The sequence below is a fragment of the Dinoponera quadriceps genome, unplaced genomic scaffold (genome assembly GCF_001313825.1).
Source record: "Dinoponera quadriceps isolate SergipeBrazil2010 unplaced genomic scaffold, ASM131382v1 scaffold2512, whole genome shotgun sequence".
Lineage (NCBI taxonomy): Eukaryota > Metazoa > Arthropoda > Insecta > Hymenoptera > Formicidae > Dinoponera > Dinoponera quadriceps.
In genome coordinates this window covers 259,658-274,688 of record NW_014556881.1, presented here as the reverse complement: position 1 = coordinate 274,688, position 15,031 = coordinate 259,658, and the positions used below count along the sequence as shown (strand labels likewise).

The 15,031-nt window shown below is 43.1% G+C and overlaps 1 protein-coding gene across 3 annotated transcripts in view; it reads right to left on the bottom strand.

The window, feature by feature from the left end:
* The window catches only part of LOC106748371 (ras-related protein Rab-32), a 24,244-nt gene extending 9,252 nt beyond the window's left edge, over positions 1-14,992 (bottom strand). For 2 of the 3 annotated variants that reach the window (XM_014626821.1, XM_014626818.1), the window contains exon 1: positions 14,796-14,992. In XM_014626821.1, coding sequence (XP_014482307.1) covers positions 14,796-14,924 — 129 coding nt within the window. In that variant the 5' untranslated portion in view covers positions 14,925-14,992. Of the gene's footprint in view, positions 1-5,092; positions 5,573-14,795 lie in introns of all 3 variants that reach the window. The other variant, XM_014626820.1, reaches the window with a different exon arrangement.
* Positions 14,993-15,031: the final 39 nt, after the last annotated feature.

Genomic DNA, 15,031 nt, shown 5'->3' with positions numbered 1-15,031 from the left:
GGGGGGGGGGGGCCGGATCGAGAGAAAGGGTTGAGATAGGCCGAAGGGCTTATATGATGATTTCCCCTTGCCTCGTGCGTGTGTGTGAGTTGCCCGCTTCTCTCTCTCTCTCTCTCTCTCTCCCGTCTCGCTTTCGGCGCGAAAACCACTGCTTGGCTTCCCGGTCGCTCGGCGGAAACCTTAGAACAGCCCGGGTTCGATCAGTTCTGCGAACGGATATAATCCGTCCCCTATTCTGTCTTCTTCCGTCTTCTTCTGTCTATTCTCCGCCACTTTCTTACCAGGCGTGTAGAATATTTCTCCCTCGCGGTACCAACGTAGAACGCGTTCTCGAGACGGAACAGCCGGGGAGCCGAGGAGTGGCGCGAACTGGTCCCGCGCTTGAATCGTCCGGATGTCGATCGATGAGCCGAGGTGTGAGCGTCGTCGGGCTCAAAAGAGAAGGAAAAATTCCGTTTGTTTGCCCGAGAATGTATTTCGAGACACGAGATGTCGAGAGAATCGACGAACGTAGCGGCGGTAAACAGAATGTGGAAAGAAGAAGGATGGATGTCAGATAGCTTCTTAGCCGTGAGATACGGTTACGGTTATCTCGCTGCCGTTTATCGCACCACTGAGCAAGCGCTCCTCTTCGCAAGTTCGCGCGAACGTCACGACCGGCGCGAGATTGCCCGCCGAATTATCACATTTGACACTTGTCGCTTCGCGCAATTATTAAAATTCCTCGGGTTTCCAGAGAAAGAAAGAGGGAGGGAGGGGTCTTCACAGAGCCGGCGATCGGCGGTTCTGCAGTTGCGAAAGCGGCGGAAGAGACGCGCGCGTCGCGGGACGGAAAGCCAGAACTACAAGGTGAACCGAAGGGACTGCTGCAAGCTCAACGGTGTCCTGAGCCGCACTAAATGTTGATATAAAAATACAAGGGGCCGAAGAGGGGCGGGGCGTAACAACAAGTATCCCCCACCAAATGAACACATGAGCGATGCGTGCGTACAAGTATGTACGTACGCGGTACCGGTTTCGTATCCTTTGAGCGTGTCAAGAATATGCGTGTACATATATATATATATATATATATATAAGCCACGTCCATATGTACACCTTCCTGAGCGCGCACCTTCGAGAGTATATATGGTTGAGTATATCCGTATATACTCAGTCCCTGGTAATATTATTAAACGCACCTTAATTTTTTACAATTCATTGATTTCCGAGACCGGCTTTATAATACGGTTCGTACATCGATCGAATTGTGTTAAGGAACCATTATTCTATTAAATTTCATGATTGAATATATTTTTTATGACGTCATTTCACTTTTCATTCTGAGACGACTTTTCTCTTCCAAGTTTTAAAAGTTCGGAAAGAAACTATATTTTTTTCTCATTTTTCCGCAGTTTTTCCTATTTCTTTCCTCGGATAAATGAAAAAAATTGAATAAACAACGTTTCTCCCCGTTTCCAAGGTTTCGGAAGAGGGAAAGTCGTCTCGCAGAATCCAGTGAGAAATATATCTTTCAAAGGAGACAAGTGGTTGTTCCAAATCACCCTGTATATTTCTTGTCACCGAGTCTTCATCCGGTCAACCCGGATTCAATCACAGGAACGAACTTTTCGTTTCTGCGCAGTTTTAGGTGTCGGAGTGAGACGAGTAGCGCGTGCAGTAGGCGCATTACGTAAAAATTGCGTCACGATAGCGCAATGATAAGCGTGAAATGTGCGAACGAGCGAATTGTGCTTGGGAGATTCTTATTCCACGCGGCTGAAATGGTTGCGCTCGGTCATATAGCGAAATCGTTCTCGCAAATTTCATCATCGACTTTTAACCCTCAGACGAGCAACCACACGCGACTGTCCGAACGCGCTTACAAAGTGCGCTTATTTGTCGAGAAAGAGAGAGAGAGAGAGAGAAAGAGATTGTTGGGATTCTCTAATCGCGCGTGTACGTACGCGTGCGCGCGAAAATATCGAGCGAAATCAGACGATTCTCGGCGCGACTTCGAGAGGTTCGCGAGCTCGTCGTCAAGATCCGTCGATTTCGACACTTCGTAAGAAATGGGGAAACCCCGAGGACGAGATGCGTCTCGTAGCGTACCGCGAACGCGTCTGATATAATTGACGCGTTTCGCAGGCTGCTCTGGTCCTCCAATTAAGCATCTGCGTCCTTGCGTCGTTATTCCGACAATTAATTAACCGAGCGACGGATCAGCCGCTGATAATCGCCGAGAAAATCGCCGGCTCGGGGGGATTGCGGATGAAGAAATAATGCGGTAATATGGCGCGCTAATGCGCGCAGATTAGAGCGAACTTTTCAGCACGTAATCTTAATTGCCCGGCCGCGATTATGCGTTTGTTCCGTGTTTTTCCCCTTTTTAGTGCGCACTCTTTTGCGCCGCACGCATTACATGCGTATGTATCTTTACGTAGCCTTTCAACTTTGCGCTCGATTATCACATTAATGCTCGATTATCGCATTATTATTATATATGTACGTTCGAACATGAACGATTTTTGTTCGAGACGCTCGAAATGAGCACACGGGAATTTCTTCTTTTCCTTTTCCCCTACACGGAGAAAAACGCTATTATTTGCTTCAGTACAAATCTTATTGTCTCATTCAAGAAAATTCGGATTATTTAACCGAAAGAACGCTATTATTTGAAATAATGTCTCTTAACCAAATAAAATATGATTTGGTTAGAATAAATATGGGAAATGAAGCAAATAATTTTTTTTGTAAGAAAACTATCTTTCGTTTCAAACGAACTTTTTATCTGAGATAAAGATACGTATTCGTTGAAAAGTCTAACAATCGTAATCTTATTAATCGAGAAATTTGTTTCTTCGGAGCGTACCGATGGTGAAATTTGTTTCGATGCAATAAAATCGATCAAATTTGAAGAAATCTTTTTCTCGGTGTACTGAAAATATCGGAGAAATATTTATGAGCGAAGCTTTATTCTTCGTCCGTGACGGTGTCGCTGGGGAACGACGTTCTGATTCGTATCTTGGCGTCCGTAATTAAATGTTAAAGATATCACTCACGGTTAATGCGCGTGAAATGAGTCAACGCGCCCCCGCGCGCATAATGACTGGCAAACAATCGTAAGGCGAGGATCGTCAAGCGTGATTCCTACACGATCGATCTAAATGACGATCAGCGACACAATTGTCCTACGGATCACTGTGTTACTTGCGCGCGTTAAATAATGCAACGGACGCGTGACAGCCGGTTCCAGCCGAAAACGACGCGTACGAAGAAACGCGCGTGTTCGAGTTGCGTAGCGGGTGTCTGCACGCACCGCCGGTGCAAAGTAATGCACGCGATAGAGAAATCTTGAAGTAGTCTCCAGTTGGTCAACAGTCTCAGATATTCATGGCGTTCTTACAGCCGCCGTAGCGTTTGCAGAGCCCGACAAGATCCTTTCTCTCGCATAATGTGTGCATCGTGATTGAAAGTCTTTCACAAATGTCGTCACCGAGTCGTAAACCGGATCCAAATCCGAAAGAGATTCAAGTTGAAGTAACTCATTAAAATTTCCCCGTTCAATATACCACGCGCGTGTACTCATCTTTAAGTCATAAGTGGACGCATGGGGGTCAAACTGACCCATAGACGTGTAAACAGACGAATGTTTCTCCGTTTCGTTTTTATTTATAACATTGACGCTTCCAGTAACCTCCCTGTCGAAAATTTCTAAATAGATTCCCACGGGAATCTCATGTGAATTTATACAGAATAATAAAAATCCATATTGGAGTGTCCATATGGTGTATGAGAATCCATGGAGGAATCTACATGGTTTGTGAAAATTGATGTATACACTGAAAGAAAAATTGCTACGTTCGAATCAATATTTGCTAAGGAGTATCTAGGAGTATAGTACTTGAGATTTTCACTTAAATCGTATGATACGTTACATCTGTAAACGTACATCTATTCAACTGAAAAGCTCACATCTACCTCTGAATTCAAATCTGAGTATCTCATCTAAAGTAAGTTTCAAGTAACAACTATTCAATCAACGGGTCTTACTTTTGGATTTAGCAAAGAAGTAGCGTCAACAGTACTCGGAGAATCTCAGCTCAGTTTAAACAGCAGTGGTTTTATTCCCGAAAAAAGTCCAGCGTCATGTCGTAAATAAAATATAAAAAGTGATAAAAAGAGAATTGAAATTCTCCCGCGTAACCTTACGCGCGAAAGTACGCGTGAAAAGTGCTGGAAGAGGAAGTGGAAACTTTTGCACTTCCCTAGCCTAATGCGGCATGTGTGACGCAAGACGTCGGAGGTAAAATCGACGTTCCGCTGGTTGGTAACGAATTACACACCTAATCTAATTGTATCGTCTCTCTCTCGGTGCGCGCAGAGAGCAGATCTTCTCGTCGCGATAACGCACGGCGCGCGACTCGGAGAAAGTATCTGCCGATAATTACACAGCGAGACTCGCGCGCCAGGAAAATTGTATCCGACACGAAGGAGAGCGACGTTTCCGTGAGAAACTGCGTTATGATGCACGTTCGTCGCGCGCAGAGCTCGCAGTCTACGGTAAAAACGTTCGGAGAAAACGCGAACGGCCGAAATCCGAGTAGAAAAATGTTACGGGAAAACTAGTCGCTAGACAAACGGAAACTGGACAGTTTTTACTGGCTTGAATCAATTAGAATTAATTTAACTATTCAGAAATTGTCCAAAAGATACTGCCTATTATTTCGGCCAGTTATTTGTCACTAAATATCCCCCCCCCCCAAAATAGTAAGTTAACACTGGGCAGTTTCTACCTAACGAACAACTTTTGAAATTCCGGCTAGTCTTTCTTGGCCATTTCCTGGCCAGAAACTCGGCACAATAATAAACAAATGAGATGGTCAGAATCTTACTAGAGACTGATCACAGAAAGCTGGCTAGTTTTACTACTATTCAGTATTATTCTCGAAGTGAAAGTCTCTCAAACTTGTAAATTTCTAGCCGGCGGTGAAACCGATGAGAGACCAGCCAGAGTTAGAGAATTACCCGGACAATTACTGGCTGGAGCCTGGTTTAACTTCTACTCCGGGGGGGGACCGGCGAACTTTGCATGCGTGAGAAGTGCACCCACCTTTCGCGCCGCCCTGACGGTCTCCTGCTTGCAATTCTCGCTGAAATTCATATTAAGATCGAGGTACAGGTGATTGTGGTTCAACAACAGTGCGGGCGGCTCCATGGGTGGCGGATTGGCCTCCTTGTTGTGCCTCAAGCGTCTCTCGGTTCTCTCTTGCCTCGTGCGCAGCACGAGCACCACGTTTCGGTCCAGCATGCTCGCTGCTCTTTTATCGCGAATGGAACGGGCGGCTCGACCGAACTCCGAGTTCGCGCTATGTCCGCCGGTCGGTCGAGCTTCCGATGCGACACTTCACTACCGCGAATTGTCTTCCCGAGATCCGGAGACTCGGGCTCGTTGAGTCGCGGGATCAATGAAAGTCTCCTCAATGAAAGTGTCTTCAATGAATGTCCTCAACGAACGTCCCCACGACGGCCCGATTTCAAGCTTCACCGGAGGATTCGAAGAGACGAGGTTTACTTCCTGCGCGGGGGAGCGCTGGAAATTCGAATTATTCCTGTATCGTAGCGCGCGAGAACGGAGAGAGAGAGAGCAATTGAGAGAGAAAGGGAGCGCCGGTTCGGCGAGCGGGATATCGTCCCTCGTTCTGCGCAATCACGACACACATATCGATATCGCGGGTGCTGCCCTAATTTGTAATCGCGCGGGTCGAAGATGACACTTGGCGGTCTTTTTGCGCGGTCGAGCGCGTTCGTTGTCACGAGGCTCCGATCGAATTTCCCGACGACGAGAACGGCCGAATTCGCGCGAACCGGCCGTAAGGGAACGATGGTGACGGACAGTGTGCGCCGCGCGAGCGCAAAGTCTCAGCATTTATTGGTTTGGCTTAGCCCGAACGTTATCGTCTACCATGTTATCGGGGCGGACGATACAAAAAATGCCAAGGCGCCTTGCAGAGACGATCGTTTTTCGAGCGACGCGACGCGCGAACGAAGCGAACGAGGAAAGAAGAAAGCCTACGGAGTTGACGACGACGACGACGACGATGATGCTGATGATGATGAGGAGGAGGAGGAGAATGCGATTGGAGGAGCGCTCGGATATTGCGCGCATGTACTCCCCGATTCGCGGAGTCAGTGGCCTCGAAAAATCGCAAACATCACGACACGAGGTTCTCCACTTCCTGCTTTTCCTTTTGTCTCGGCAAGCGCGTGCCTGGAAACAACGCGTATCGAGCTTCTCGTGAATCGAAATCCCCGCCGCTGTTATCAGACGAAGACGTCGCCGGAAGCTCGCGCGCGCTACGTCGCTACGACGCACACAGAGCTCCGCTTATTTCTCTTTCTTGCGACGGCTTTCTTCTTCTTCTTACGCCCTCTGTTTCAGCTCATTCGTTTTCACATATCTATTTTCATCATCCGACAAATAACGGAGATTCGACGCGCGACGAAGGGAGTCAACGTTCCCGGCCGTGAGTTGTACACCGAGAAAAAGGTTCTCTCGAATTTCATCAATTTTATCGCAAACAAACTCCATCATCGGCGTGCTTCGAAGAAACGAATGTTTCGATTAATAAGTACGATCGTCAGACTCTTCAACGAACACGTGTCTTCATCTTAGATAAAAAAGATTCGCCTGAAACGAAAGGTAATTTTCCCACGGAGAAATTATTCGTTTCATTTATCACATATTTCTTGTGAGCAAATAATATTTTATTCGGTTAAAGGATATCGCTTCAAATCAAACAGCGTTATTTCCCGTTATTTCCCGTTAAACAATCGGGTTTCCTCGAATGAGACGGTGGAACTTTCACTCGGACGAATAATATTTCGTACATGTTGTTTCTGTGAAAGGAATTTTCGTCAAGTAAATAGAAATGTAAAATCCAAAGAGACCTTTTTCTTCGTGTGTCGCGCATCCACGTTGCAATTTCTCGCATTCGGCAATGCAAGTGCAATGTAACGACATATGTTATATTACATTGTTGCGTGCGAAATTACAATATAGATATTATGTAAATGACGCTCGGTGTCGATTGGGGTCGTCTTCGATGCGTGCGTTGTGGATCGGTTGCATCGCAGTCAGGTCGACCGCCGAACGCACGTGCGTGTGTGTCTGCGTGCGCCAAACGCCGACGCACAAAAAGTCCGTCGATGAATAGATTGGTACACGACACGAATTAAAGAGCGCCGCCGCGGCGTTATCGCCGGCTAGTTTATCGCTCGGAGACTGGACAAGGAGTTTCGCCACTCGTTGGATCGAGAATTTCGAAATGCCGCCGGCGTGAGAGCGATTGTTTTCAAACGGCCGGGGCGGCTCGCGCGGTAGTGGCAGCATGGTGGCATTAAAAAAATGAGCAATCGTGCGAGGGAAATAACAAGTCGAATCGCGGCGAATCGAACCTGTTTACGAGCTCCAGACGTGCCCCGCGTCTCCGCCGCGGTTTCGTCGCCGCGTATTCTTTCCGCTGTAAACCCCTGTAATCGAGTTACAGCGATCTTGTGACACGATTACGTGCACGCCGTACGATCCGCCGGCCTTCGATAGACTTTTCCGACGCGCGCTCTTTCCCTACGAGCGCGTAATATTCTTCGAATATTATATGAATATTGTTAAATGTTAAAATAATATTCCTGTAATATTCTATGTTGTGTATAGAATGTTGTGAGATATTATAAGAATGCCCCATCGATTAGAAGAATGTTGTGTAATATTATAAGAATGCCCCATCGATGTTATGTGTCCACTTCGCATAATATTCTTGGCATAAAATTGTTCTTAGGATATTAAAAAAAATAAAGTAATAATATAGAGAAACATATACAAATTATGTATATATATGATTTTAATAATTTAGTATTTTAGTAATTTTTTTAGTATAAAACGTATTTTTATATAAAATCATTTCGACTTTATTTATATAATAAAATAACTGGTATTGTAATACATTTGAAATAAAAAACTGCGATTATATATATTATATATATACGTAGAGTGAAATATTAAAAAAATACATTGTATTACGATAACATTAAATGATATTATTTTTTTAATATTATTAGGGGTCGACATATAACCATCTAATAGTATTCCAGAAATATTACTTAATATTAAATAATATTATGCGCTTATAGAGTTGTAGCAGAAATGCAATACCGAGACACGACATATTCGACAAATTGCGCGTATCGTGAATGACAATTTGATTTGACACATATAGTCTGAAACAATGATATAATTTGTACAACAATAAACATACGTGCGCGCGAGAACAAAGGGAGAACAAAGGGAGCGCGAGTTAATTTACTCGACACATTTTGACGAGAGATCGAAATATATAATTGCTATTAATTATGTTACCAGAGATGTGAACCAATTCAGTCTCAGTGCGATAAGTAAGTGCGTGGAAGCAACATGCGTTGGGCAAAAAGAGGAAAATGAAACGATGTCAAGAGATTACGGCTTAGAATAGACGGTAAGTCGTGCGTTACATTACGTCAGTCGAGACTGGAAATAAAATGCTCTTTGTACATTTAAACAAGTACAAATGCATGTAATATGATAATTGCAGCAAGAACGAGATAAAAACGATTTATACAGTTATTTCACGCGCATTTCTCTGACTGGCGCCAAAAGGCCGAACGCGATTGTTTTGATCTCTCGACGTTGACGAGGGAAACCACGATTATCCGCTCCGTTCGCAGAAATAATGAAACGAATTATTAACTATATAATACGTACCACGTAGAGTTACGATATGAACGGGAAGAAGAACGCTTCCCATTTGCAACGGTGGTAATTTAGAGAACAAGAAACAAAAATGATCGAGTCATATCTATCGATTCAATTTGCAAGACAGAAATTGTTGGAACAATCAATTCCAGACTCGACTTATAATTATATTCAAGATAATGCCGAATCATACACGTCATATGAAACACGAGCTTCAAATATCGCTAATTTGATTAGATTGTTGACACTCAGTGACATCCTTAATCTTTACTACTGGTTAACGAATGTGTATGATATTCGGCGAAAAAATAACAAATTACATTCGCGTGATGTAATCGCGACAAAATCCCTCATATACGTCTACGTAATGATTATCATTACTTTCTATCCAATATGTACAATTTTGCATACAATTTTGTATACAATTTTGTAAGAGGTAAATACTGATTTTTCTCTTTATTTGTGTTCCTATCGATCGGTTTACCGATCGTTTATACGAAATGTTTACGCGAATATAACGTTGCATTTTAAATATCAAGATAGATGTGCGTATAGATATAAAAATTACAATTTTCTCACAAAATTTATCACTGACTTATTCCTACGTACGTAAATTGAATGACAATAGTAAATCGCGAAGATTCTCTCAAATAATTATATACAGAAATATTACACGCAGATTAGATATTCTATTCGATATCAAGCGGCTGAGATACCGCTCATTCAAGTTACAGGCAGATTTATCTCGCTTGAAAGAGCTTTCTCGAGCAAGAGAAACTCGATATGACACTTATTTTGAGAATCAGCGTGACTTTTCTTCCACGTTCAACGAACATGTTTTACGCCGACTGAGGCACAGATACAGATTTGTCGCAATCGCTCTGTCTCGCTAATTGTCTGATAAAAATTTGTCTTGGAAGACCGAGCTCGACATTACGAAGCAAAAATGTGCCAGCGAACCGAAAAGGGAAAGATATAAGTAACATGCATTTGAACCCGAAAAATATTAATCGGGAAGTCATTAATTTATATCGCAATTGCGAATAATCTCGGTCGTGGTTTGTTTCATAACAAATAATGTCTCGTAGGAGGAGAGAATTTCCGATGTGACGGTTCAAATTCACGATGTCGAAACACTCGAAGTAACGCTACATTATTTCTACTCGTGGGGACAATTGCACGAGTTGTGCCGAACGCGCTTATTCATCGGATTATTCTCAACGGATTAGAAATAAGCGTCTTATTTTTAGGAACGTCACATTCGTCACTCCTCGCGTCGCGATCGCAGTCGTGAGTCGAGTGCGCGTAAGCCAAGCTCGCCAGAAGCGGATGGAAGTCGTAATTACTAATTAAGATTAACGCGGAAATCTTCGAGTAGAAACCAATAAAATTCTTGTGCCGCTTCGATGTGTCTTACTTAAAAAATTCAACAACGTTTGCTGCGTAAAACGCAACCGACGCTGATTTCGTTAAACGTGATTTCACGTGGAAAAAGTTACGTTAGTATAAAACAGAACAATCTTCCTAAAACGATTTACTCAACGAATTATCCGACGATTCTGAGCGCAGTTGGCGAATCAAACAAACTTATTGATCTGGAAGACAGAAGTAACGCGTGCATTTTTACTTCAACACACTTTTGTTTCGTCTTTTTATCATTCAACAATATTATATTATTGTAACCTTTGTACTTTCGTATTAGTATCTTCTGCTTTAATCTTCGAAACGCGCTATGAATGTTATTTCAATAGTCGTGGAGTACTTCGAGGGATATCGATTATATTAAGATCGCGATTTTTACGAGGGAACAACGGATAACTCTCTTCGATCGGTCACGATAGCGTGATTACGTATTAATCACGAATACGGAGACAATGATACGTTACGAAAAGACAGTAGCGCAATTGTTCGCATTGCTAGAGAAACGATAACGATAAGCGAGCACGGTGACAAAATATTTACCAGACTCAGCCTCTCCCGAGAGAGGTATGTAAATGATTCATTCACAAGTCGCTTCTGTGCAGCTCCGTATTCGAAGTTAAAGCACCGGCCGATAAAATGTAATTATAATCTCCGTGTACGATCGATCCACATATCGAATCAATGTATAAACAGGCTCGTAAGCTTGAACCATCGCGGCTAAAAAATATTATCGTTAACATTTCATGAATCTCCAACGACTAATAATCTGCCAGTTGCTTGTTCTGTCCTTGCTTTCTAAAAATCGGAAGATCAGGTCGCGCCGGGTCAATGCTGAAGACATTCGCCAAAGATGGCCCGAAGAATGTCACAGCGTGTTTCACAGTTCGTCGAAAGAGTTTTACATCTTGCATAGAGCACAGCTTTACGATCGAGTCTTGCGGATGAAGGCGTGGACGCAGCCTGGCTATACGTGACCGCGGCTTCTCTCATTCTCCGATTACATATTTCATCGGAGCCGAACGGCGCACCGTAGTCTGACATACCATAAACATTCGGAGCCCCACCGCTGCTGTTATCGGCATCTCTCGTTATTTATAACGCAATTGTACGTATTAGAGATACACTCGTAAGTAATGTCGCTTTTTGACACTGATTTTACAAAATTTTATTTCACGTTGACCATGATGTTTTATAAGCTTCGTCGCTGATTCTTGAATGGTTTGTTTGGGACCGGCTTCAATTTCAGCCCCAAGATCCTTGTCAAATTCCATAGAATCTTCCAGATTTTGGCCCGTCGGAAAGATCGAAATCACCGTTTTGGAATTTTTCTTTAACCAATGCTGACACGTTCTGATATCCGAGGTACGAGGATAAATAGAATTAATGGCGCTTGTAGCACTAGCGGCATTGCTACCTTTTCGAAATTCGTAAAGCATCTTATCCACATTTCGATCTTCCATTCTTAACAGTACACCCAAATTCTTTAAAAATAAATCACGTCCACGAACAAGGTGGCAATATTTATTCGATCTGGAAAAAACGACACTACTTATGGACACCCCTAATATCTCCGATAGCGAGGACTGATGAACTAATGTAAACGAGATAACGAATACATTTGTCAAATATATTTTTCAGTATTTTCATCGCACTTCCATTTAATATCGAACGTACAGACAATCTTCTGCTTTGCGGAATTAATTAAAATCCATCCAAACAGATAATTGAGCACGTTCCATCTTAAAATGTGCGATGTAGAATGGTAATTATATTCGCGTGTTATCTAGTCGATAAGCAAACTTAATCTATGGCATACGAAATCATCTATTAACCGAAGAGTGAGTTGGTGTTATAAATAAACTGAAAAAGAACACAAATGTTTAAAAAACGTCTCCAAGACGTCTTTTACTCCCGTTTTAGATAAATATTTTAAGCCTTAAGAAATTGACCGATCACAGTCAAATGTGAAGAGAATAATCGATTGTGATTCAAGTCAATGTTGTCTAAATGTTGTCTGAGAAACTATCTCTATTTAGAGAGTAGCATATCGATCAAAACGGGCTCCACATTTGGAATTTTACGATGATCGATGGATCGTGGCCTCGAAGGGCCGTGTGCAGTCACGTGGCAAATATATTTTTAGAAATAATTCGATCGAATACCCGTCTTCTGCGTTGAAATAACCACAAATCTGATCCAATGTAGGTCGTATCATACGAACGAAACTCGATATTATACAATGGCGAGGCTCAATACGGACGGCATAGAGAAAAATGTGCGCGAAGAGATAGAGTAACTCCGATCGAGTCTGGATCGAGGTGTTGGGGGCTGCGGTTAGTTAATCATTGCAAAAACTTTGCACGTAGAGGAAAACGTCTGGTGAATATTCTGACATTTGCGAAGAAAGAAAAAAACAAAAAAAAATGGTAAAAAGTCCGAATGGACTGAGAGTTGAATTAACGATCGTTAAATTAAACGAAGACCGAGTTGAGAAATTAAGAGTTTGCGAGCCAACTAGTCATTTCTGATAAATCACGATAAGAGATTACAGTTAAATTGCAGGTGGATATCAATCTGAGAAAACGGAACAGCGGACGGTATTCACGCGATCGTCGACGAATCTTTCGTAGTTCGGAGGAAAAAATATTTCTCTCATTTTTTCGATGCAGTTTTGAAACGCAGCCGATGGCCCAATGAAACAACTTGTTCTTGATTAATTCCCGAAGAAGTTGAATTCTCTCCCATTGGGCTATCGGCTGCGCCCAAAATTGGGCATCGAAGAAAAGTGTTTAAACCGTTTTGAGGCCAAGTATATATATATATATATATATATATATACACACACACACACACACATATAAATACGCACGGATCATAACCGAATATTGATATTACAAGTTGGCCGGTTTGGTAACAATCTCCGACAGATTAGATACGAACCTCTCGGATTATCGATGTGGCCGACATGTTGCCACGATAAATTTTCCTCTCGATAAAACGTGAGAGAAAACGATCAACATTTCCATTATGTGCTCTCCGAGAAGACTCGAATAATCGAATGCGAATTGGTTCTTAATTAGGAATCATAATCGTGGGATAACATACGGGGGATATGATGCGACGTGAGAAAAATGTTCCTTTCTCCACCGAATGCCTTCCTGCTCCGTTGGACGTTGGAATTGTCAACAAACGAAAGAACACAATTGCTTTTATGACTGCCGTTAGCGATCAATTCGGCCATTCGTACTCGAAATAAACAAAACGAACGTATCGAGATTGTGACAAACAAATCGTGACGCACACTGAGAAAAAGATTTCTTCAGATTTAATCAATTTCATTGCATCCAAACAAATTTCATTATCGGCATGCGCCGAAAAAACTAATGTTTCGATTAATAAATATGATTGTTAGACTTTTTAACGAATGTGTATCTTTATCTTGAATAAAAAATTTGCTTGAAACGAAGGATAATTTTCTCGAAGAAATTGTTTCATTTTACATATTTATTGCAACCAAATAATGTTTTATTTGGTTAAAAGATATTATTTCAAATAATAGCGTTCCCTCAAATAATAAAGGTTTCTTGAATGAGACAGTAAAATTTTTACTCAAACAAATAATATTTCGTATATGTTGTTTCTATGAGACAAATTTCAGTCAAACGAATAGAAATACTAAAGAAACCTTTTTCTTCGTGCACGTACGTATGTCTCTTTCTCTCTACCTCGCGAAAAAATCGACGCATCATTTAATTGTGCCGATAATATCTGTAAATTTTATCACTTAATCCCATGCAATCGTGCACGGACGAATAGGTGGCAGAGTGTAACGATATGCGTGCAAACAATAATACATACCGAGATCTGCCATTCGGCTGCAATACATTCTTTTTAATGATACGGAAAGATAAAACGAGCTAGAGGGGGAGAGAGAAAGAGAGAGAGAGAGAGAGAGAGAGAGAATTTTTTCCTCCATCGAGCGCACACCGCTCGTTCTTTATCCCAACGTCCGTCCGTATGTTTTTACGGGGCAGCGAAAACCGATAACTTCGCGAAGTAATAAAATATTCAGTGCATCGGGGAGCGATCAATCGTTTACTTAGCGATTCCACCTTATTGACGCAGTTTCTATCTAATCTAACGAAAGAAGAAAAAGAGGAAGAGAGCGAGCGAGAGAGAGAGAGAGAGGGGGAGGGGGCGAAAGAAAAAGCAGGAGCGAGAAAGTGCAAAGTGTCTCGCGCTAAGCGACACCGCGAATTATTCAAATTCGACGAATTGTTCGAAACGCAACGGCCCTGCGAAGAATCTACGGTCGCAACGTACGTTAGAATGCGGCTTTTTCTCGTCTCGTCGTGTGTCCGTCGCGTGTTCGTCGGCACGGCACGCCGTTTCGTGAGACCCAACGCCGAAATTGGACATCGCAAGGACGAAGGGGATCGAAATCGCGTGTCGAACGTTGCGGCGCGCGCGGTGGTGTCGAACGACAGCGAGTCGGATCGTGAGATCTTTCAAACTCGGCGCGCGCGAAGCAGAAGAACACGCCGCCGGCAAGCGGCAGGAACGTCGGTCGCGCGTTAAAACGAGAACGAGAAATCGTGGCACTCACCATTTGACAGGCGAAACGATTCCCTCGGTCGCTCCGGTACTCCTGCAACTGCACCGACTCGTACTGTTCCACCTTTTTCGGACGCGAAAGGGAACGTCTTACGACCGATATCACCACAGCTGGGCCCATCCGGCCATCTTGCCGTATAACAAACGTGTACTACGGCGCGCTGGCGTGTTTTGCCGTTCATACCTCCCCCGCGGTCGGCAATTGCGTAATACTGCACGCCTTCTCCC